At 46.6% G+C, this 20,704-nt stretch overlaps 2 protein-coding genes across 4 annotated transcripts in view; one reads left to right on the top strand and one right to left on the bottom strand.

The window, feature by feature from the left end:
- Positions 1 to 2,085: 2,085 nt before the first annotated feature.
- Positions 2,086 to 6,541, bottom strand: LOC149335356 (uncharacterized). 2 transcript variants are annotated; one of them, XM_089552034.1, is made up of 2 exons: positions 6,063 to 6,541; positions 2,086 to 4,708 (listed from the first exon to the last, which is right to left on the bottom strand). In XM_089552034.1, exon 2 carries the CDS (start codon positions 4,684 to 4,686, stop codon positions 3,721 to 3,723), a length of 966 nt encoding a protein of 321 aa, XP_089408160.1. In that variant the 5' UTR covers positions 4,687 to 4,708; positions 6,063 to 6,541; the 3' UTR covers positions 2,086 to 3,720. The 2 variants fall into 2 exon arrangements, with proteins under 2 accessions (XP_089408160.1, XP_089408159.1); XM_089552033.1 differs by having other exon boundaries at positions 6,067 to 6,537.
- LOC149335355 (nuclear receptor subfamily 2 group C member 2-like) overlaps positions 6,380 to 20,704 on the top strand; it is a 34,154-nt gene continuing 19,829 nt past the window's right edge. The window contains exons 1-4 of one of the 2 annotated variants that reach the window (XM_089552031.1): positions 6,380 to 7,106; positions 13,509 to 13,645; positions 16,030 to 16,404; positions 18,667 to 18,726. In XM_089552031.1, coding sequence (XP_089408157.1) covers positions 13,567 to 13,645; positions 16,030 to 16,404; positions 18,667 to 18,726 — 514 coding nt within the window. In that variant the 5' untranslated portion in view covers positions 6,380 to 7,106; positions 13,509 to 13,566. The remainder of the gene's footprint in view (positions 7,107 to 13,508; positions 13,646 to 16,029; positions 16,405 to 18,666; positions 18,727 to 20,704) is intronic. The other variant, XM_089552032.1, reaches the window with a different exon arrangement.

The raw sequence follows: 20,704 nt of genomic DNA, 5'->3' as shown, positions 1-20,704 counted from the left end.
AGCAGCAGCATGTAGGAGCGCAAGTCGTCGTTTTTTTTTTTTTTCGTTCCTAATTCGGCTTCGGGCGCTCCTTTTACTAATGGCCACACACACTCACTTACGATCAATGCGGTCTCAGCACAGTGCACAACAACTGAAAGCACGCCGTCATGGTTTCGGTGGCGGAATAGCTTCATCATGCGGCTGTGTTGTGCACTTACCCTCGCAGATTTTCCAAGATCGAAACCTTTCTTTATTAGCTATCTAGCCCTGGCGAACGTGTTTGTTGCGCTCGCCAGTTAGGAAAGGGTGCGTGTCGAATGGGCGTGCATGAACATTGGCATTACCTACTTGTGCAGTTCGGTTCCGTGAAGCGATCGCAAACGATCGCATCCCGCACCATTAACTCTCTGTCGCAATTATTGAAATCCACAGCACAGCACGTGTTTCCTCTGCCTATTCACATAATAGAAAGAACACATTCGGCAGCCACCCGCGATATTTCCACTGCTGCGTCGAGGCGCACGCGCCGGCGACTTACGAGGCGAGTAATGGTGCCGTGTTCTGAGCGCACGTGTGGCGCCATCTGGTCTCAAACGGAAGAACTGCGCGCTGTAAACGGTCTATAGTGCCTAGAATATCCATGCTCTAGACTGCAGTATTCTAGGCACTGTAGGGCCTCTTACGGAGATTGATTTTTTTTTGTTTTCGTAAGGACAGCACGATACAAAGGGAAAGCCACATATCCAAATCCAAATATGCCCACTGCAGGGCAATGGCCTCTCACCCTGTCCCTTGCCAGCTGCGGCCACCGTATCCTCGCAAACTTCTTGCGAGCTAGTCCAAGTTGATCGTGAAACTATAGTGCCTAGAATATACAGTATATTCTAGGCACTATAGTGAAACATTTATTAGCGCAATTAAGGCAGGCAAGTTGCACTATTTACGTCTGACAAAACATGTACAGTCTTCGTCAAAATTCTTAGCCCCGGTCTGTTTTATGCCGCATAGGGGAGGGTTCTTCTTGTCTCACAATTAATTTACAGCTTGCTACACAACAGGGCTAAAACCAAACCCTGTGGCTTGAAAACATTTTCCGGGGGGTGTACACATACAAGTCATCTTTTTCCGGTCTTCAGGAAATGTGAAAATATGCAAATAAATTCCTGCAAAATCTGCGTATATCTGATGAAATTCAATCCTGACAAGAAGGCCACGGACACTTTCCACGGTGTGATACAAAGTGCAGAATTCCTTGAAATAAAAAAGAAATGGGACAGTTAAGTGGTTAAGTTTCTACAGTACAGCATTCTTTGTTGTCCGCAAAGTTTTGATTTTCCTTGCACAGCTTTTCAAGCCAATGATTTGGCATCTTCGTATATACATCGCTTATGCCTACCTTGTGACACAAACACATACCAAGTTTGCATTGCTGCCATTTAGGTATCATGCAAGTGCAGTGAATAAGGTTTTATGCCACTTTATAGGCAAATTTACATATCATCGTGTTTATGTCCCCTCCTTCCTTGGTATTGAGTGGTAAGTAAGGTGTCGAGTATATGCATGATTCTGCTTTACATGAAGGCTTGTATGAGTCTTCTAGTGCTATGCTCTTTCATTCCTGTTTTTAAATTCGATACTTTTCTGATTAGGAGCAATACTTGATTTACAGTGGATATGAGGTTGCCTATAGGGCAACTGCATCATTATTTGAGAAATCCACGATATTCAAGGATTTGAATATATACAGGATGTAGATAAAGCATGTAAGGTTATTTTGCACTAGCATTTAAAATGATGACATAATCGAAGTAAATTCCAGGCTTCTCTTAACAGCTCCAAAGGAGCAGAAGTAGCGCAGAGAAGCTAGGTGTGCCCTCATGGACAGCAAGATTTCAAACTTCTGCTGCGTTAACCACAACCTGCCGTGCGTCGTTGCATGCTGTCAAAGATCAACGGGCTTTGCCTTCGGTCGCGTTGGTTTTTTCCTTCAAATCAAGCGTTTATGCGTTGTAAATGTATTCATCATGCACCCCTTATTTGGCACTCTGCACTGTGAAGAAGCATGAAGGACGTCGGGATTTTATTTGGCAATTATATCATCATTTCACAAGCTAGCCCAAAAGGAGTTTGCATGCTTCACCTGCCAATTTCATATATTCAACCCCTTTAAGCTCGTCGATTTCTGAAACCTCTGTAGTTGCGCTTTCTTCTGGAACTGTGTGGGCACAGTCTCAATTCTGGTTAAAATTCTCTTTTCTTGCTTCTGGTGGGTCAAAGCGCGAGTTGCCTTTTGTGACGAATAACTAAGACCAATTTTGTGGGCTTCGTCTATCACTATGTCAGTAGCTTCTTGGAGGTTTTCTACTGTGCCTTTGTTACACATGGTGGTCCAGAATGTGACACCATCCATGCAGAACGAGTTTTCCACATTGGGTAGTTGTGTTAGTTTCCTGGCTAAAGGAACGAGTCTTATGTTGAACAGGAGTGGTGACAATGCTCTTTGTGGGGCTTCCCTGTTGCTGATGTTTTTGGTGTAATTTGAGGGATCTGATTTGAACCTCAGCCATGCATCGTTTTAGGAAAGTTTTAACATAACTGAAGGTCTTCTGGCCCACACTGAGGTACAACAGAGAATTAAGTATGGTTCGTGTTTTATGTTGTCGAAAGCTTTAGTTAAGTCTAGAGCAGCAAGTATTGCTCTAGCCCTTTTCCGAGTACAGTGTCCTGTGTAGACAGGTGGGGCCTGAAGCGCAGCATAGTATTCGAGTGTAGGTTGCACTCATCCACATACTTCTGAGGCCTGTTTAGAGCTGCATATTCCATGAGCTTACCAATGCAGGAGTTGAGAGATATGGGTCCGAGGTTTTCTGCTTGGTTTAGGTATGACTGTGATTTTAGCATTTCCACTGTGATGGAATTTCGCCTGAATGCCAGCACTGGTTTATTTTCTTATGGCTTATACGGTGTTATCGTTCAAGTTTCTGGGAGCTTTATTTGTAATGCCATCCTTTCCTAAGGCTGAGCATAATTTGTTCTGCTAGAACAGCTAGAGTATTTCTACAACTGCTATCCCTATTTGCTGGGAAAATGCTGAAGTGTGCTTTACCTGGCAGAGAAAAAGGGGGGCCAAGAAAAAGAGGGTAGATAAACTAGAAAATCGTCCTTTTTAATGAGTGTGCACTGGGAACAGGAAATTAGAGGGATGAAATAATGAGGAAGGACATCAGTTGAGGAACTTGCTTGTTTACAACAGGACGATTCATTCTTTGGAGCGCTCTCCCAATGTGTTGAATTTATAAAATGAACTGACAATTTACGATGGTGATTTATGGGGTTTAACGTCCTAAAGTGACTCAGGCTATGAAGGATGCCATAGTGGAGGGCTCCGGATAATTCTAACCACCTGGGGTTCTTTAACGTGCACTGAAATCGTACAGTACGGGCCCCTAGCATTTTGCCTCCATGAAAATACAACCGCTGCGGCCAGGATTGAACCCGCGTCTTTGAGGTTAGCAGCCGAGCACCACAACCGCTACGCCACTGCGGCAGCACTCTTGAAAACCATCGATAAAAGTGGCTTCGACCATGCTGATCTCCACATTAGACTCGGAGATCACCATGGCTGAACACATAGCAGAACACATCACAGCTTTACATGACAGTAGATGCTTCTCGGTGATTATTCAGTCCATGGCATTGCGGCTGCAGCGTGCATGCAAATTCCCTCTTGCGAAAATGTCACGTGACCAGTTTTTCATTCTTGTGAGCTTGCAAATGGCGAAATAGGCCCGCTTTCACTGCACAAGCCGTGGGACATATGTGGCATTGGTATGGCTTCTCGCCTGTGTGGACTCTGAGGTGCACTCGAAAGGTATTCCTTGCTGTAAAGCTCCTGCCACAGTAAGTGCACTCGTACGGCTTTTCACCTGTGTGGGTGCGAAGGTGCACTGTGAAGGTGTTCCTTGATTTAAAAGTCCAGTCACAATAAGTACACTTGTATGGCTTTTCGCCTGTGTGAATGCGAAGGTGCTCATTCAGGAGTCTCTTTGCTGCATAACATTTGCTGCAATGTGAGCACTGGTACGGCTTCTCGCCCGTGTGGGTGCGAAGGTGGTATTTCAAGGTGCTCCCCGATGCAAAGCCTTGGCCACAATGAACACACTGGTGTGGCTTCTCACCCGTATGCACATTAAGGTGCACTGTCAGGTTTCTCCTCAGTGCAAAGCTCTTGCTGCAATAACTGCACTGAAAGGGTTTCTCGCCTGTGTGGACACGGAGGTGCTCTACCATGACACTCCTGTACGCAAAGCCTAAGCCACACTGAACGCACTGGTGTGGCTTTTCACCCGTGTGGATGCGAAGGTGCTTTGACAGGGAGCTCTTCCTTGTGAAGGCTTTGCCACATAGGGTACACTCGTGTGGTTTTTCGCCTGTATGGATGAGATTATGCTCTTTCAGGTGGCCCGCTGTTGTGAAGGTCCTGCTACACTGAACACACTGGTGTGGCTCCTCACCACTGTGGGTGCGAAAGAGCACTGTCAGATTAGAATTCACTGCGAAGTTCTTGCTGCAACAGGTGCGTGCTTTAGTGTGCATCCACTGGTGCTTCTTCAAGCTGGTTGAATTAGTAGTGACATAGCCACACTCATCACATGGGAACTGCGGCATTTTGGTAGCAGTTTTCTTCGAGGCGGTGGACTGCATTTGCTACGAGGGTTGACTGAGCCTGCACAATGAAAAAAGGTGTACGTTTGCCAAATGTGAGCAACACGCCTGACCTAAGTTACAGCTCGATACAACAAGTTATAACAAAGATGCTCCAAAACAGGACTCATGCTCCTGGAATATGTGGTGTCAAATTCAGTCAACAAAAATTTAAAGCTCAAGTAGAAACAGACCTGCTTTGAATTTGGCACAGTTGTGAGCAAAACAGGCCAAAGCATGTTATCATTTCATTAAGATGGTTACAGTAGTAAACGAGTCAAAAGCAATAAACATTTCTAAATTTCTGTATGACTTCTTGTTATTGGAAAAAACGGAAAGTGATTGCTGCAGCATACTCCATCCTGCCTGTGACATCTTTATCTAGTCACCACTTACAACTCATGCGCTATCAAAAATCATAAAAAATCTCTTCCCCTCAATATGGGTTTTCCAGCGAGGTAGAGCAGTTTGCAGTCATTCTACAAGCTCCAAAGCAAGTTGAAAGTGCCATTATTATATTACACAGGTGACGTTGTGAATTAAACTTTGTGGACAGTTCAGTCATGCCAACAGTACTACTAGTAAAGCTACAATACACACTGCTTGCCAATGCACCCTGTGGTGGGGCCCTACAGAATCTGGCTGCAAAACTGGAATTTGGAGGGAAATGGAGCATACACCAATTAGGCTTCCTTTCACAAGGACACAGAGAAATTAAAATTTTTGTTTGGAAGGATATAGTCCGATACAACTTAATAATGCAGGGGCTTTCCCCTCTCAAAAGACCCCTTTTCAGCCAATGACAAAGCAGGGAGTGGTAGACGAAAGGGGTTAATCCCTTCCCTCTAACGTTGGGGATAGACCCCTCTCTCCATTGTGGTGCCACTTTCTGCACTGTCATGCTTAGCAGGGTCATGAGAATTGGCTGACACTATTGGCTAGAAAGGGGTCCTTTGACAGGAAAAAGATCATTCTCGAGTTGTATTCATGAGTTGGCCTGTGAAACCTCAAAATGGGCCTACTAGTACTCCAGACCTCTCGGCCGCTAATGCCAGTCAGCTTTTCCTGATTATAATGAGCCAAGCCGGTAAGTCTAGATCTATTTTTTTCTTTCTTTTGAAAGTCTATGAAGGTTATGCGCCTCTACACGTTATACAAGAGCTGCCGCAGTGGTGTTCGGCTGCTGACTCGCGAAAGACGCGGTTTCCATCCCGGCGACGGCGGTCGCATTTCGATGGAGGCGAAGAGTAGTGATCGAACGTTGAAAAACCCCATGTGGTCGAGATTTTCCGCAGCCCTCCACTACGGCGTCCCTCATGGCCTGAGTCTCTTTGGGACGTTAAACTCCATAAACCAGTAAACTGGTTATATACTACTTGCCTGGAAAACGAACGAAATTCACGAGCAGTTCTTGGCATCTGTCAAACGTCGTGTTGAAGCTTAACCGCGCGTAGCAGTTGAACGATACGACCATTAAGTTTTTTTAGAAACTCCATGGAGTTCTTTCCTTCCTCCATGAGTTGCTCCATGACCATGCTCCATGAGAAACTCTATGGATCATGTTATGGATCATGTTACGGACTATTATGACATGGATACGACGATGCTTGTTGATGATGTCTGGATTTCTTCGCAACAGGTGCGACGACCGAGCTTGCTCGCTTTGCGTGGTAGCTAGCGCCACTCATTGGCCACGGAGAAAAGCCCACAATGTCCAGGCCTGGCCTTTGACCACGGAGCAAAGTGAGAACCTCGCGGTTTCGCGTGACGAAAAGTGGAGGGTTTGTTTGAATGGGTGCGGCATTTACTTCCTTTCGACCCCGCGTTCCCGGCCATGTGTTCGACTAGCCCTGAAACGCCTTCGTAAACACGCAAGACTTGCGTCGCTCGACGCCTGAAGCCGAAGTGCTGCTCGAGTGTGGCTTTCTCCCCAACGCCGTCAAAACTCCGCGCCTCGGTCCGGGAGGGCTGTCCAGAGCGGCGAAAGATCCCCTCTCGCGTCTGCGTGACGTCTCCGGTCGGCCAGGCCAATGGGATATTTGCTAAATATTTGCGTGCGCAGCGGTTTTAAAGGTCATGAACTCTAACCTTCCCGTGTCGCGGAGACTTCACCGACGCTGCCGCCGAAGCAACAAGAGGCGCTTGCGGCTACTACGCCCGCCTAGCGTGACGACTCGCTTGGGGTCACACCGCCGGCGCGGAGGCAAGGTCAGTTGCGTGGTCGCCGTGCCCTTTGCGCTTGGAGGAAAGTCGCCCGTGCAACCTGTGACAACCGGCCCGCGGCAGAGGGCTCGAGGGCCAGCCAGATCGACGCTGGCCGAGAGCTCCGCGCGGTCGCTGCGTGCCTTTTCCGTCGTGCGGTCAGAGCATCGGTCGACGCCGGCTGTCATCGCGCTGCCAACACCACCGAGAAGCAGCAGGTGAGTGTCGTGCGCGTAATCCGGGTGCTGGATTGAGCGTTGGCGTGCGTGTTCGATGCGGTTCACTTGAAGATTAGCCTGCGAGGTCATTGTAGTATGTCGCTGCTGTCACTTAAATCTCCGGCATGCAACGAGTGCGTGCCTGTGCGCATAACTTTAACTCTCGTAGTCACATGGGAGAGACCCGAGTATCTTCTATAGTGTCACCCTTTCACCCCATCGTACAGGAGTGTCCTCGCGAACTACCTACCTACGCGTTGACCCTTGCAGTTTCTGTTAACTAAAAGCTTTTTTCAACAGACCCCCGAAGTATTTGGAGGGTAGCAATCTAGTTAGTGCTCATTTTCGTTGATGATGACGCATCCTCTACTGCATAACAATTAAACTAAGCACGTGGAAGTTCCATGCACACTCCTGAAAAAGAAACCACCGTTCTAGTCGCTGTGTGTCTTGCATCCAAGTGTTCTCGCATTGCATTTTGCGAGCGTGCTGTTCTGAAGGCTCGGTTTTCCCATCGTTTGTGTGGGATATACCTGTGCATCCGGTCTTGGAATGCGCATATGCTTGTGTTACAACGGTGGGTTCATGCGCGGCCGCGCGTATATATTACGGCGTGTGCTTGACCCGGCGACGTTTGTCGACTCGCAGGTGCGATTGTCGACCGGAACTTTGGTATTAAAGAGCCGCGCCTGCGCCGCGCCGAGCTCTTGACACTCGTTCGGCGATGCGTTCTTTCTCCGACCGTACAGAGTACGCGTTTTCCGGGGCGAAAGTCCAAATGCAGAAGGACGCTTGAGGAGGGGGAGGGAAGAGGTAAAAAAAAAAGAATGGAATAGACAGGGGCCACGGGCGGAGCTTGCTTTGCTTATTCAACGGAAGGGAGCAGGCGCGCGCTGCCCTCTGCGCGGCGCTCACGCGCTCTCTTGCAACCTTTCGTCGGTGCAGACTCTCGGAAGGATCCCGAAATAGTCGGGAACGCTCGCCGCTCAAGAAAGCGGCGACGAACGCTGTGCACTGCGCGTACGCGTGGAGTCTTGGGCGAGGGACCGTTTTAACCCTTTTCGTAACAAGCGGACGAAAGAACTCAGAAGTCGGGGTGGGGGGTGAAGGAAAGAAAAGCACAGGGAACGAACACACACACACAAAATAAACCTGCGCCTCGTGGCAGGCTCGGCGAAGATGCCTGTGCACGTGCCGACATCAGCGCATTTCTCTTGACAGCCAGTTCCTGGGTTTTAAATTTTAATGCCCGAGAACATTTTTAACGTTTTGTGCAACGTGGAAGTACATTTTGAGCTGCTTCGCTGTGGCGTAACATCGGCGAAGAGCCGGGTCGAGGGTGGGCCCGAACCTTAATCGGGGAAAATATATCCCTGTTGGGACCAGCGGCTATACTTCCCTGGAAAAGAACCCAACAATGGAGGGAGATGGAGCGTCTTTTTTTTTTTTTTTTATGCAAGCGCACCCTCAATTTCCCTTTCTGTCCCGAGACATGCATATAAATATAGCCATTTAATTTTACAACTTTTAATGAGAAAGCATCAAGAGGGCCACGTGACGGCAACACCGTTTGGCATCGGCTTCTGTATGAAGCCTAGCCATAGCCGGTCGCGTCTAGGGGAATTCCAGCTCTTCACCGGACACCGGATAGAACAAAACTCCGGTTATAATGAAACACTGGCGATCGCAACTTATTATAGTAAGAACACTTAATTCAGTGATAGGCGATAGTGATCGGGTTCTGTATAGTGGCTATATAGTGATATATATAGTGATGATAGTAGCTTAGTGAAGCTGTGAAACGTTCCAATAATTTTTTCCTGCGGTGATGGTCACTTATTTCGCAACAAACGTGACGCTGCAGGATAGGGGAATCCTTCGGCTAGCTAAGCTCATGTATTATTTCAGCGTTTTTGCGAATATAAACAGTGTTAGAGCACTTTAATCCGACAAAAGCATTTGTTGGGCGAGTTGGTGTTTTTGATGATCCATAACTACAGCGCAAACGACAGGACAGAGATGAAGAAGGGACACCACACAGCGCTGTGTGGTGTCCCTTCTTCATCTCTGTCCTGTCGTTTGCGCTGTAGTTATGGAACTTTAATCCGAGCAGGTTAAGCCTGAAGTGATCGCCTTAAAATCAAGTTAGACTGCACAGTTCGTGCTCCAGGCTGCAGAACGAAAGCACAAAGGAAGATAAGGCAGAGAATAATGCTCTCGCATTTCCTTCGCTTGAATTCAATTGATCAACCCTCAGTTTTTATTTTTTTTTTGTCTGTGTCCTAGAGTAAAATAAAGTTTTCCCTTCCGTGTCTCTGTCCAAGCTTATGCGTCACCCATGAAAGAATTTCACGCTTACCAAGAGCAGAGCTCGCGAAAACGGGCTGAACTACTGTCCCCATGGGTCTTGAAGTCTTTTTACCAAGACTGAAAGGGCTGTGAACTTGTTCAATCCCCCTTGTGGCTTAAACACGTTCACATGTTCTCTCCCGGTATAGTGAATGTATAGCGTGCGCCGTACCCGCTATAACGAACTTCCTCTGCGCGCGTGCCACGACTGTCCGCGAAATGTTGATAATCAACGAAAACTGTAAAGAAATGCTCGTGGGTGCGGGCGTCACCCTTGCCGACCAGAACTAGAAGACCACATCTGTGATGACTAATCCACAAGGAGCCATAAAAACATGCGGGTATCGAAGGGAAGGCCCAGCTTTCGATGACGTGGCCCTAGCGGCCACCACAATAACGGTTTATTGCGTGGACTAGCCCTGGGAGCGGGTCCACGTCCGGTTGACGTGCGGCGGCCTGGCGGGCGGCGGTAGCATGGAGGCACGCAGGCATGTCGACGACGGCGGGGAAGGGGGTGTTCTAGCTACGTCGGAGCTCGACGCGCGTCGGCGCTCAAGCGACCGACCAGTCGACCTCGCCGGCGGTCGGTATTATGCCTACTTTTTTTTTTTCTTATTTTTCCTTCTTTCCATTCACAGCACGTTGTGTGCGTGTCCGTCGTCCAGCGCGCACCTTTCCTTCTTTCTATCCCTCCCCCCCTTTCGTTCCAAAGTTGAGGGGTGAGGGCAAGGGGCTCTGCCTCCTTTCTCTCTTGTGCGCTGTCCGTTGGTTTCGGATTCTTCCCTCCCGAAACGGGCGACGACGTCGACGACGCCACCGTGGGCGAAGGAGGCGTCGTGCACGCTCTCTGCACCCGGGCATGGACTAAGTACACTGAGAAGGTCTGCTGCTGTCCATGCCATGGCACTACGCGCGTCGTCGTGTCGGCAGCCGATTGCGGTGCTGGCCTGCCGCCCGCCGCGCGAGTGTGCGTGCGTGCGGCGAGATTATTAGGGGCGAGGTTTTCCACGGCCTTAGAGGAAGACAAGGCGCGCCGCCGCCGCCACGGCGTTTGGTGGCGGCCTTGACCGATTTTAGAGAGCGGTTGGCCGCCCCGAGGTCGTGCGCCACGCAACGCCACGCGCGCTAGCGTTGAATGGTCCGGCCCCTGCAGCGGCGCGGCAGCTGCCATCCCTTTTGACGTTGACCCGCGGCGGGCCTTTATTACGCGCCGCTGGCATACGAGGGCATGCTTTTGATGTGGAATTTGATAATCGAGGGGAGTGAGGCGGTTTTATGGGCGGCGCGTACTGTGTTGTTGAATAATAGCCGTGCATACGATATAACGTGAAGACGTGTATATTATACATGAAGCGGGGTTTGGTGATGCGCGTCTGTAGAACACTTGCCTAATGGAACCATCTACTTCTTGCACACTACAGGATTATAACTCCGTTGTCACTCCCACCCCAGTGAGCACATATTATCTTGTAGATATCTTGAAACGTCTGTAATAGTCATATACATCTTGGGCTACAATAGATATCTACAAGACGCTGTTTGATATTTGCCTAGAAGACATCTAGCCAAGATGTCCAGAAGCTGTCTTAGGAAAGAGGTTTTACGCCTTCAGCAGCTACGCAAGGTGCTTACTAATGTTGTCTTCAAGATATTCTGCAGATATTCTCAAAAGACGACTTACGGCTTCAGCTATATGCAGCTGCAGTTCATTACATTTAAACAGGAAACAGCTAGAAAGTGGCCACTATAAACATGACAACAGAAAAATATTTAAATTCACATGTTACCAACACGTGCATGCATGCATAACTGCCTATGGCAGGAATTAGCAGGAATGTTTTATTGCTCTGGATATGGTATCCGAATTTCTGTGCCGCATGCGTGGTAAAACTCCCTGCCCACTGAGCACCAGTCCATAAACAGATATAATGCTCTTGCCCAAATGAACTAGGCGTTTTAACGCATCTCAACTGATCACTGCAACAGTTATTGAATGCTTATAAGACGTCTTGCACACCTTGTCAAGACGTCTTACAAACATTCAAACAATATGTGCAAGATATCTTGCAGATGGTTACAATGCATTTCTAGGCATCTTGAAACACTTTGAAGACACCTTTTAGCTCAGCTAATACTCCCGCTTTTTTGAGCTACAGAACTTTTTGCAAGACTTCTTGTCGATATCTCAGACAAATTCTAGTGGTCTACACGGCCTTGAATGACAGTCTATGACAGGAAACATATGACAATAGGAAGTTTCAACTCATTTTGAGCTGTCCCCAAAAGTAGACTACCACTGGTCAGCTGATGCAGACAAAATGCAAAAGGTGCCAAAGGGCTGTGCGATGTCAGATGTTTTAAATTAATCTGGAGCCCTCCAGTGTATCCCTCATAGTGATGTGTCGCTTCGGCACATCCCACAGTTTTTTGTAGCTTTGTTTTTGGAGCTCTTCAAAAGGACGACTTGTATGGTGCAGAGTGGTGGAGATTTGCACTGAGCTAACATTGATGTTAGGAAACGTAAGAATGATTGTTCAGAACTGTATAGTACGAAGCCCGAAGTTTAGGCGTTTAAATCGCCAACAAAAGACTCACATGAAATGCAGGTTTTTACTGTTTCACAAGCAGTACCTCAACAGGTGAACGCTGTTGCCTTGCAAAAGTCAGGTTTGGTTTATCCTAGTGTAGAAGCCACCATTGCTTGATGGCATTTATTTGTTTGAAGGATCATTCAATGACAGTCAACCAATATCCAGCAGCAATTTTGACCTCTAAGCCAAATGCACTGTAATGTGTTATACACCAGCGCTCAAGTAATCATTGAGATCAGCATTTCTGCATAAGCACATGCTTGGCAGTGGGGTGAATTATACAAAGCAGGCAACCGAAATTGTCTCATTGCCTGTTGTAATTGGTGCATTTTTCATGACCTGCAGGCACTATAAATGAGGTGGTCGAAATTTCCGGAGCCCTTCACTACGGCGTCTCTCATAGCCTCAGTCGCTTTGGGATGTTAAACCCCATAAACTAAACTAACTAAACTTTTCTTTTATAATGCACAAAAAATTTCTCAAATTCTTTCTTTCTGCTGTTGATACTTTGTTGAGAGATTCAGGTCATGAAGACCAAATGAAGGTGAATATCTAATCCAAACGTCTTGTTTTACGGGGCATGTTGGGCATGTACTCAGCTAGTTTGGTGCACAGCAAAGCGTGTGACAGCGAAAGAGGAAGCACACTGCATAGTATCTCTCCCTGTTTGCCCCTCTCTCTTTTCTGCCTAAATATGCTCTTGCGCACTAAAATAAAATTCAGTTGTTAGTCAGCCATATGTTGTGTGTCCCTTCTTTTGTTGTCATAATTGCTTGTTGGCTGTCACATTCTTTGTCAGCCTCTGCTGCTAATAAATGCGACACCATTAAAAGCCTCAGTGGGGAAAAATATGTTGTTGGTCATAAAATTGACCCCTTGAAGGGATGTGATGTCACCAGGGTGGATAATTCCCATTCGATGGAGGGAAGCAACGTCACCAGGCTGGAACTGACATCATTTCTGCTGAAGGCATTAACAGCTTTTAATTCCATCGCATTGTTAATGTATAAGGTAACCAGGTGTCCCTGTCGGTTTTTAGGCGTCAAATATTCGTGCCCTCGCCTAGATGTCATTTTGCTTTTAGGTGCTTGACAGTTTGTAAGTGGCTTTTTTGTCTCTCTGTTTATGCTCCGTGCCTAGGCAAAAGCGTTGAACTAAACTTCTGAGCAGAGCTTGCTGTCAGACTTAACAATTCGATTAGATTAATTATGAGAGCAAATGTGAAAAAACTGAAAAGCAGCACACGCTGCTTAATGCCTCCCTTTGTTCGATACCAGGAGTGGTGACTCATAATTTGCGAGGGTGTAAGTTGCTTTGCAACTCAGGTTATTTCAGTTCTTTATCTAGTTACCTATTTTAGTTGCTTACAAATTGGTTTTTGCTCAATGATAGCCTGAGCTTGTATTTTTATCTGAAAAGCCGTAAACTGGACATCATAATTCCTCCTTCTTCCTACTTGCAGCATTCTGTGCGAGGGGACCAGTATGCAGTCCGAAAATTGAGCTTGACGCAGCCGGCCAATGGCGTCGCTGGACGGTCAGGACAGCGGGGATGTCAAGCAGGAACCACACAGCCCCACCTCACTCGCAGGAGGATCAGGTGCTTACTTCGCTGCTTCCTCGCACCACTTTACGACGGCAGCTGTTAAGGGCACATTTCGCGGTTCTTGGGCGTCGGCGGCGTAACCCGAAGGAGAAATGAGGAGCAGAGTTGAGTGGCACTGCTTGCCACACCACAGATTTGTGGCGTCCTCCTTGCACAGCGACGTGAACTAGCGCTTGTGCCGTTGCGTCTCTGCGCGTTGAGGGGCCCACTCGATGGCACAGCAAAGAATGCATTGAGCACCACAAAGGGGTGTCTCAGAATCTTTCGTTAAATAGGCTTAGCAAACTTGAAGGAATTGGTGAGCGCTAAAACCACGGGAAAAGGACGAACACACAGGACGAAGCGCTTTCTGACAATCTGTCTGCAATTCCATGAATCCTGGCAAGGTTCTCAGCCGGCTCGGGCTTCGGTTGGAGTGCAAATTTTGGTCCTTTGTCTAGCATGTCGCTAACTTGCTCAGGCAGCGTGCGTCCCGAAAGATTGATTGCTCCGTGATCATTAGACATAAATTTCTTAGATTTTTTTGGAAGACTAGCAAAATTAGTTTTCCATAGCTGTTCACCGCATGCTTCGGCGTGTTGGATGAAATACCTTGTCATCTGTCGCGAGGCTCCTTCATCCAGAAAAGTAGTGCATATCACGTTGATGTGTATCCTGAAGAGCCGTATTTTTCTCCAGCTTTCTGCTCGAAGAATCTTGTAGAGCCGTCTGGAAGTCTTTTCTGCAGGAGCCATGCTTCCAAGCATTGCTGACAAAACTGGGTTGGAAATTCCATGGCTGAGAGCGTATGAGAGAGCACGGGTGCGAAACCTTTCTTCTGCGATGGTTCTGACGAAATAGTGCACTTTTAGTAGAGGAGGAAGATGAGGAACATTCAGGCCCGATGTACTAGAAATTAAAGTCAAAAGAGCTACTACTGGGGCTAGTTGGAAATACATACTTTCAAGTATGTATTTCCGACTAGCCCCAGTAGTAGCTCTTTAGGCTTAGCAACTGACAGTCTGTTTTTTATGGTTTTGCATGTGTACATTCCCCCATTTTTTTTTTGTATGTGTGTATATGTCTCTTTTTTTTGCGCTTGCGGTATGTGCAGGCATACTTGGCAAGTAGTGAACCTGGCTAAATGCTTGAAATTGTTCGATGTGTAATGTCCCTGTCACTCAGAAATGTCCAAACTCCTTTCAGCTCCTTTCAACCAAAGTAATCTTAATTTCGAGGGAGATGCACCTCGTGCCACATGGCAGTTGGTGAGAGAAGGAAGTCTAAAGTAGTTCCTAGCGAAAGGAGATCAGTACCCTTGTACTCTCAAATACTCAAAGTACTCTCATTTCTGATGTGCTTTACTTCCGAGTAAGTAAATGACCTTTTCCTTCTAATTTTATCTTTACTAGTAATTATATTAGTTTCTATCGCATAAAATAAGTATTCCAGCTTGGTTAGTTATGTTTAATTGTAGCGACTGCACCATACTCTTAAACTAGGCGCTTGATGGCTTGCCTTTACTACACTGTTTTTGTTTGTTTTGATCTGTCACATGCATGCTCGCACCTTGCGCGTGTAGCCTTGTAGCCTATGATGCACAGCCCGCACGGCCACTTCTAGTGAAACGTCAGAGCAGAGAATTCGCAGAGTTGCAATCTATTACACAGGTATTGCATATTGCATAACGACGCACATGATGTCTGGAAGAGAGAACAAATGCACCGTTCTGAGAACATGCTAGTTGTTTTCTCCAAAAACATTATTTTTTTTTAATGATGTGTCTTGATAATTGCATTTTGTGAGAAAAAAAGAAGTATCAAAAACATTTCAGTTGCTTTGAACGTTATTCTTTTGAGTGTTTGTACTAAATGAACAGTGCCTAATGGGTCCCTGGCAGCTCCTTTGAGAAGCTCATTACAGGTTGTGTGGCGCAGCAACAATCCTTTTGAGGCGAAACTCCCTTGCGCTTTCTCAGGCCAAAGAAGTTCAAGGGAGTTCCTAGTCGGCCATGGGACAGGGGCATAAGAGGTGATGCTTAGATTTCTTTAAGGGCCGAGTGCAATGCATTCCAGTAGCTTGCTTCTGTTTTTTCTGTTCTGAATTCGACATTATGAATTTGACTGTATAGACATTCAATTTGTCTATATTGAAGAAAACTACCCCCCATAAGGAAACAGACTTCGTACGTTTTGGCTCCAGGGGCACTGTTCTAAAGGGAGAAATGTGTATGGCCTGGGAAACATCAATGGCTTATGCAGACTGACTAAAGCAAACAAATTTAAAGTGTCATTTCCTGTGCTTTGCAATCGGGGCAGCATTTGTATTGTGCAGATTCCGTTACAGGCTCGCTGTGAAGTCTGTGAGGTGTCAACCCGCTTCTTAATATGCCGTTTCAGACAACGGGAGCAGTCCAGGAAGTCCCGAGTCCGGCGAAACCCAGGAGAACGGCGTTGCACTTGGCGCGGAGTGGCTCGCGTTGCGATTGCACGAACTCCAAGAGCCGCGCCGCGGAACCACAGCGGCAGCGGCATCTCCGCTGCCCGCTTCAAATGTCGTCGAACAGTGCGTGGTGTGTGGGGACCGGGCGTCGGGCCGCCACTATGGTGCCGTGAGCTGTGAGGGCTGCAAGGGCTTCTTCAAGCGCAGCATCCGCAAGCAGCTGGCGTACACGTGCCGTGGCAGTCGGGACTGCCAGGTGACCAAGCACCACCGAAACCGATGCCAGTACTGCCGGCTCCACAAGTGCCTGTCCATGGGCATGCGCGCCGACTGTGAGTTTTGAGCTGCATTTTCCTGATTCCATCAATTGTGCATGCTGCTCGTCGATCCCCATACTTGCTCGTCGATCCCCATACTTGCTCGTCGATCCCCATACTTGCTCATTTGACTGTCTTACCCAGCTATTCATTTATTCGTCGTACTTGCTTACTCGCTTGCTTGCTTTTCGATCCAGCGGTACTAGGTCCTCTGGTTGCTTGGATTACTCAACGCTATTAGAGTGACCTGCTGGTCTTTGGTCAAACGCAAACCGTTTGTTGACAGAATTTGATCACAGATATGATAGACAGATATGATATGAGGGTGGCTGGTTGCACGTCAACAGAACCAGACTAACATGTTTTCTGTAGCCGTAACTTGCTTTCTCGTGAATGGCAACGAAGAGGAAAATGGAGAACCAAACATATCTGTTGTTTTCCTCTCAAATCCGTCACAAAAATATGCTGTGATGCACCATTAAGGCCAAGCCTGAAGCGACCATATTCGAATCGCTTCAGGCTGTACCACTTAGCTTATATGAGAGGTCCTTAGCAGGGAGGTGGATGTCCTTTTGTTGTAGGTGGGTTCACATGCTGCATTGCTAGTGGTGTCTCGACATAGTGTTGACAGCTACAGTCTTTCGGAATGATGCACTGGAATAAATTAAGGATGACCATGTGGTGTTCATATGGATGCGTTTTTAATGAAAGAACTATTTGGACATTTAGCTGTTACAGTAATAGTTTGTGTGAGAACTGGAATGGTAAATTGAGCATCGCTAGATATACATTCACATGCACAGCTTTTGATCTCAATTCTAAAGGCCCGTGTGCTGTGCAATGTCAATACACATTAAAGAACGCCAGGTGGTCGAAATTTCCGGAGCCCTTCACTATGGTGTCCCTCATAGCCTGAGTCGCTTTGGGACGTTAAACTCCTGTAAACCAAACCAACCGAAATCATCTGTCATAATAGAAGGAAAACAATTACTAAAGTGTTACGGCGATTGCTCGTATTTTGGATGGATCCATTTCGTGTGATGTCACTTTAGCGGGAAAAGCATTGGTAGACCTTTCATGGCAAGTCATCTTAACCGAGATTATGCCATGTTTAGATAAAGATACAGCTGTTGGTTAGACAATAGAATGCACTGTTTGGGAAAGGCGACCTGTATACACAGTACTAATGATTCAAAGAGATACGAGTCGCACATTGCGCTCTCATTCTCTGCACCCACCGTCCTGACCTCTTGTTGCCTGTGCTGGTGCTTGAAATGTGGTCTTACACTCGCTATTGCTTACTTGGTGTATTGTAACTGCACAGCTGATAGCAATAGCAGTAAAATTTGGAACTGTCGTTTTTTATTTATTTATTTATTTATTTGTTAGGGCCAGTGATGTAGTTCTTGGGATCTGGGGTTGATTGTCAGTTGGTGTGGTCCTTCTGCTGACCATTCCCCAGCCTTGTAGTTACCATCAACGTAAACATTGAGCTTAGGTCATGTACAAGTATGTGTGGCAGCAGTTGTCCCGGCCTAGCATTCAAGTTGGCGCTTGAGAGAGATTAATCAAGTTGGAGGTGTGGGAGAAGACAGGACTACTTGCCTCCTGAGAAAGTGGCAGGGGTGAGGTGCTCGGAATGTTTCCCACATTAGCGGTTTTCTGACTGGGTGCTACGTTTCTCTTTAGCTCCTATGGTTCACCTTCTGCTGTCGAAATCGACCAGTGTTCAAACCACGATGGCAAATCATACAGCAAAAACAATGATGCGCCGTCTTCATCACATAATCTCTTACATTAAAGAAGTTTTGCAGTCTATATGTTTTGTTTCAGACAGGCCCTTCGGTGTCCTCACAGTGTTGGGTTGCACGCTGTTTGTGTTGAGTGGTTTTTGTTTCTTTCTTCCATTTTCCTCAGAGCAAGTAGGATTTCAGAAATGGGGACGAGAGTTTGGGCGTCTAAAAGTCCGAAGTGTTTTTTGTGGGAAGGCAGTGCACATACCGAAGCGCTCGCATCTCGCCCTGTTGCCCCACTTGCCTTTCATGGCCGGGCTTTTGTGTCTTCCCTCCCTGCCTGCCGTGTCACACCAGCTGTGCCATGCTGTTGCGCACACTGTTCACTGGTGGGTTGGTGTGGTGCTGGGTGCTTTGGCTGACCTCTGCCCTTTGCCTCGGCCCTCCCCTGAACCATGACCCATGACCCCACGTACACTGTGACTGACCTTCCCCAAACCCTGCCTGCTGCTGCTGCTGCTGCTACTGGCACTCTTGCACCCAGCCGGTGGTGGTGATTGTGGTGGTGGCTCTGCACTGGAGCTTTCCTGCCACCAGGCGGCAGGTTAGTAATGTGCATGCGAAGTTTCTCGTACGTGCGACCCCCCTGTGTAAAGACCTAAAACTGGGCCCCGCATTTCGGGAAGCGCTCGACTGAGTGGACATGTCCGAATCGGTGTGACTTTAAGGGGGGAAGAAGGTCTTGGAAATAAATTTTATTAATGAAGTCACAACTATGAAATCTTCTGAGAACATGCATTTTTGCGTGCTGATTCCAAATATGTAATTTAATTTTATGTACAACAAGTCCTTGTGCACTTATGCAATATGTTAGGTAACTTTTGCCGAGGGTTTGAAAGAAACTCTGCTGCATGGAACTTGTTAGACTGCACGCCATTGGTTTCTCTTGACATCAAGCTATGCAATAAGGGTAAAATTATCATCCTGCCTGTTATAGAAGGTGAGTTATTCTACTTTGAAATCATCAGTTCCTTCCTGTTTGTGAAGTGGCAAATTCAAAACCCTGTAACTCAACTTCTATGATAGGCAGGATAATAATTTTGCTCTTATTGCATACTAGTTTGATGTCAAGAGAGGCCAATGGCATGCATCCTAGCAAGTTTTCTGCTGCAAAATTTATTGAAAGCTCTCAGCAAAAAGTTACGTAAAATATTATATAAGTGCACAAGGACTTGTTTTACATAAAATTAAATTACTTATTTGGAATCAGCACGCAAAAATAAATGTTTGTTGAAGATTCCATTATTGTGACTTCATTAACAAAAATTTTTTTTTCAGGACAAGCTTCCCCCCTTATCCGGGCGCATTCTGTTGCTCTGAACCTGTGCAATTAGAGCCCTGACCAATCGGTGAAGACCGAAGTGGACTTGTGTCCACGTGGTGGACATTTGCAGAATATGGGCTCTGGTTCGTGTTTCATTTCATTGTATTTACTATGAGGGATGATTGGCATTACTGAGTGAAGTGGGGGAAAGAAAGGGGAAAGTTACAAATGTGTATCGAGTATATTAAAATAGATGATCAGATACTGGAGACTTGAAGATGTCAGGTGGTGTGATGGACACGACAGAGGCATGCAGATGGTTCTAGTCCGTGCTAGTGTTTGGAATGAAAAATGCAAAATAAATTGACTGGTGTTGCAGTTTGGAACTTTTGATTGGTGGTCTTTGTGCAAAGCAGGGGCAGTAAGAGTGATCTTTGAGTCCTTCATTAGTGAAATAAACATTGTGATAAAGGCATAAGCAAGAAATGTGGTGATGCAAAGAAAAGGTGGAAAGATTTAATGTTGTTTTTTTCTTATTTTTTTATAAGTGACATAAGTGAGGTTCTCCTACATATAATCTTTGTTCACAAGGGTCAGAAACTGGTTTCATATCATAGCCATAGTAAATGTTAGGTAAGCTACAGTGGTATGCATTAATAATCATTGCACAGATTAAGCTATTCTGTGTTAGTAAAGTTGTTTGGCTTTGTCCTAAATAGGTGCTAAGGCACAGTAAAAAGGGGTTTTCACCCTTCTGTGTTGGTCTTTGCTTTGAGAAGAGCTGAGGTGAGGTGAAATCATCCATTAGCCTAATAAGGAAGCCAGTTGAGGCTCTGAGTCTTTTTTTCTGGAATTGAATATGATAAAGCTTTATCGATAGCTGCCAAAAGTCCTCAAGGACAGTTATAGGCAACGTGGAAGTTGTTCAGGTGGCACAAAATCATCTTTAAGCAGGCTTTCATTGACTGCTTTGACAGTTCACAAACAGGACTGACTGCATGAGAAACTACTTCAGTCACGTGATAGGAACTGTCAGGTCATAGCTTGAATTGTCAGATTTTACGAGTGTTGGAGGCTTAGACGCAGTGATTGTGCATCGGAGGAAGGGAAGGCTTTACTGTGTTTGAATGTGCACTGCAGGAGTACCAAGTGCTGTTCGATGTGATTCAGAGGAACTGAATCATGCAAACCAGTCTGAGGAACCGCATGCACATCCAAAATAAAAAATAGATGTGGAAGGTCTGCTTCACTCATTCGA

This window comes from Amblyomma mixtum, chromosome 7 (assembly GCF_055824585.1).
Source record: "Amblyomma mixtum isolate Tamu chromosome 7, ASM5582458v1, whole genome shotgun sequence".
Taxonomy (NCBI): Eukaryota; Metazoa; Arthropoda; class Arachnida; order Ixodida; family Ixodidae; genus Amblyomma; species Amblyomma mixtum.
Note: the sequence above shows the minus strand (reverse complement) of the source record. Positions and strands in the feature narration are given on the sequence as shown.

Excerpts from the sequence above, each read along its gene's own strand:
- LOC149335356 (XM_089552034.1), bottom strand. The coding sequence starts at position 4,686 with ATGCAGTCCACCGCCTCGAAGAAAACTGCTACCAAAATGCCGCAGTTC.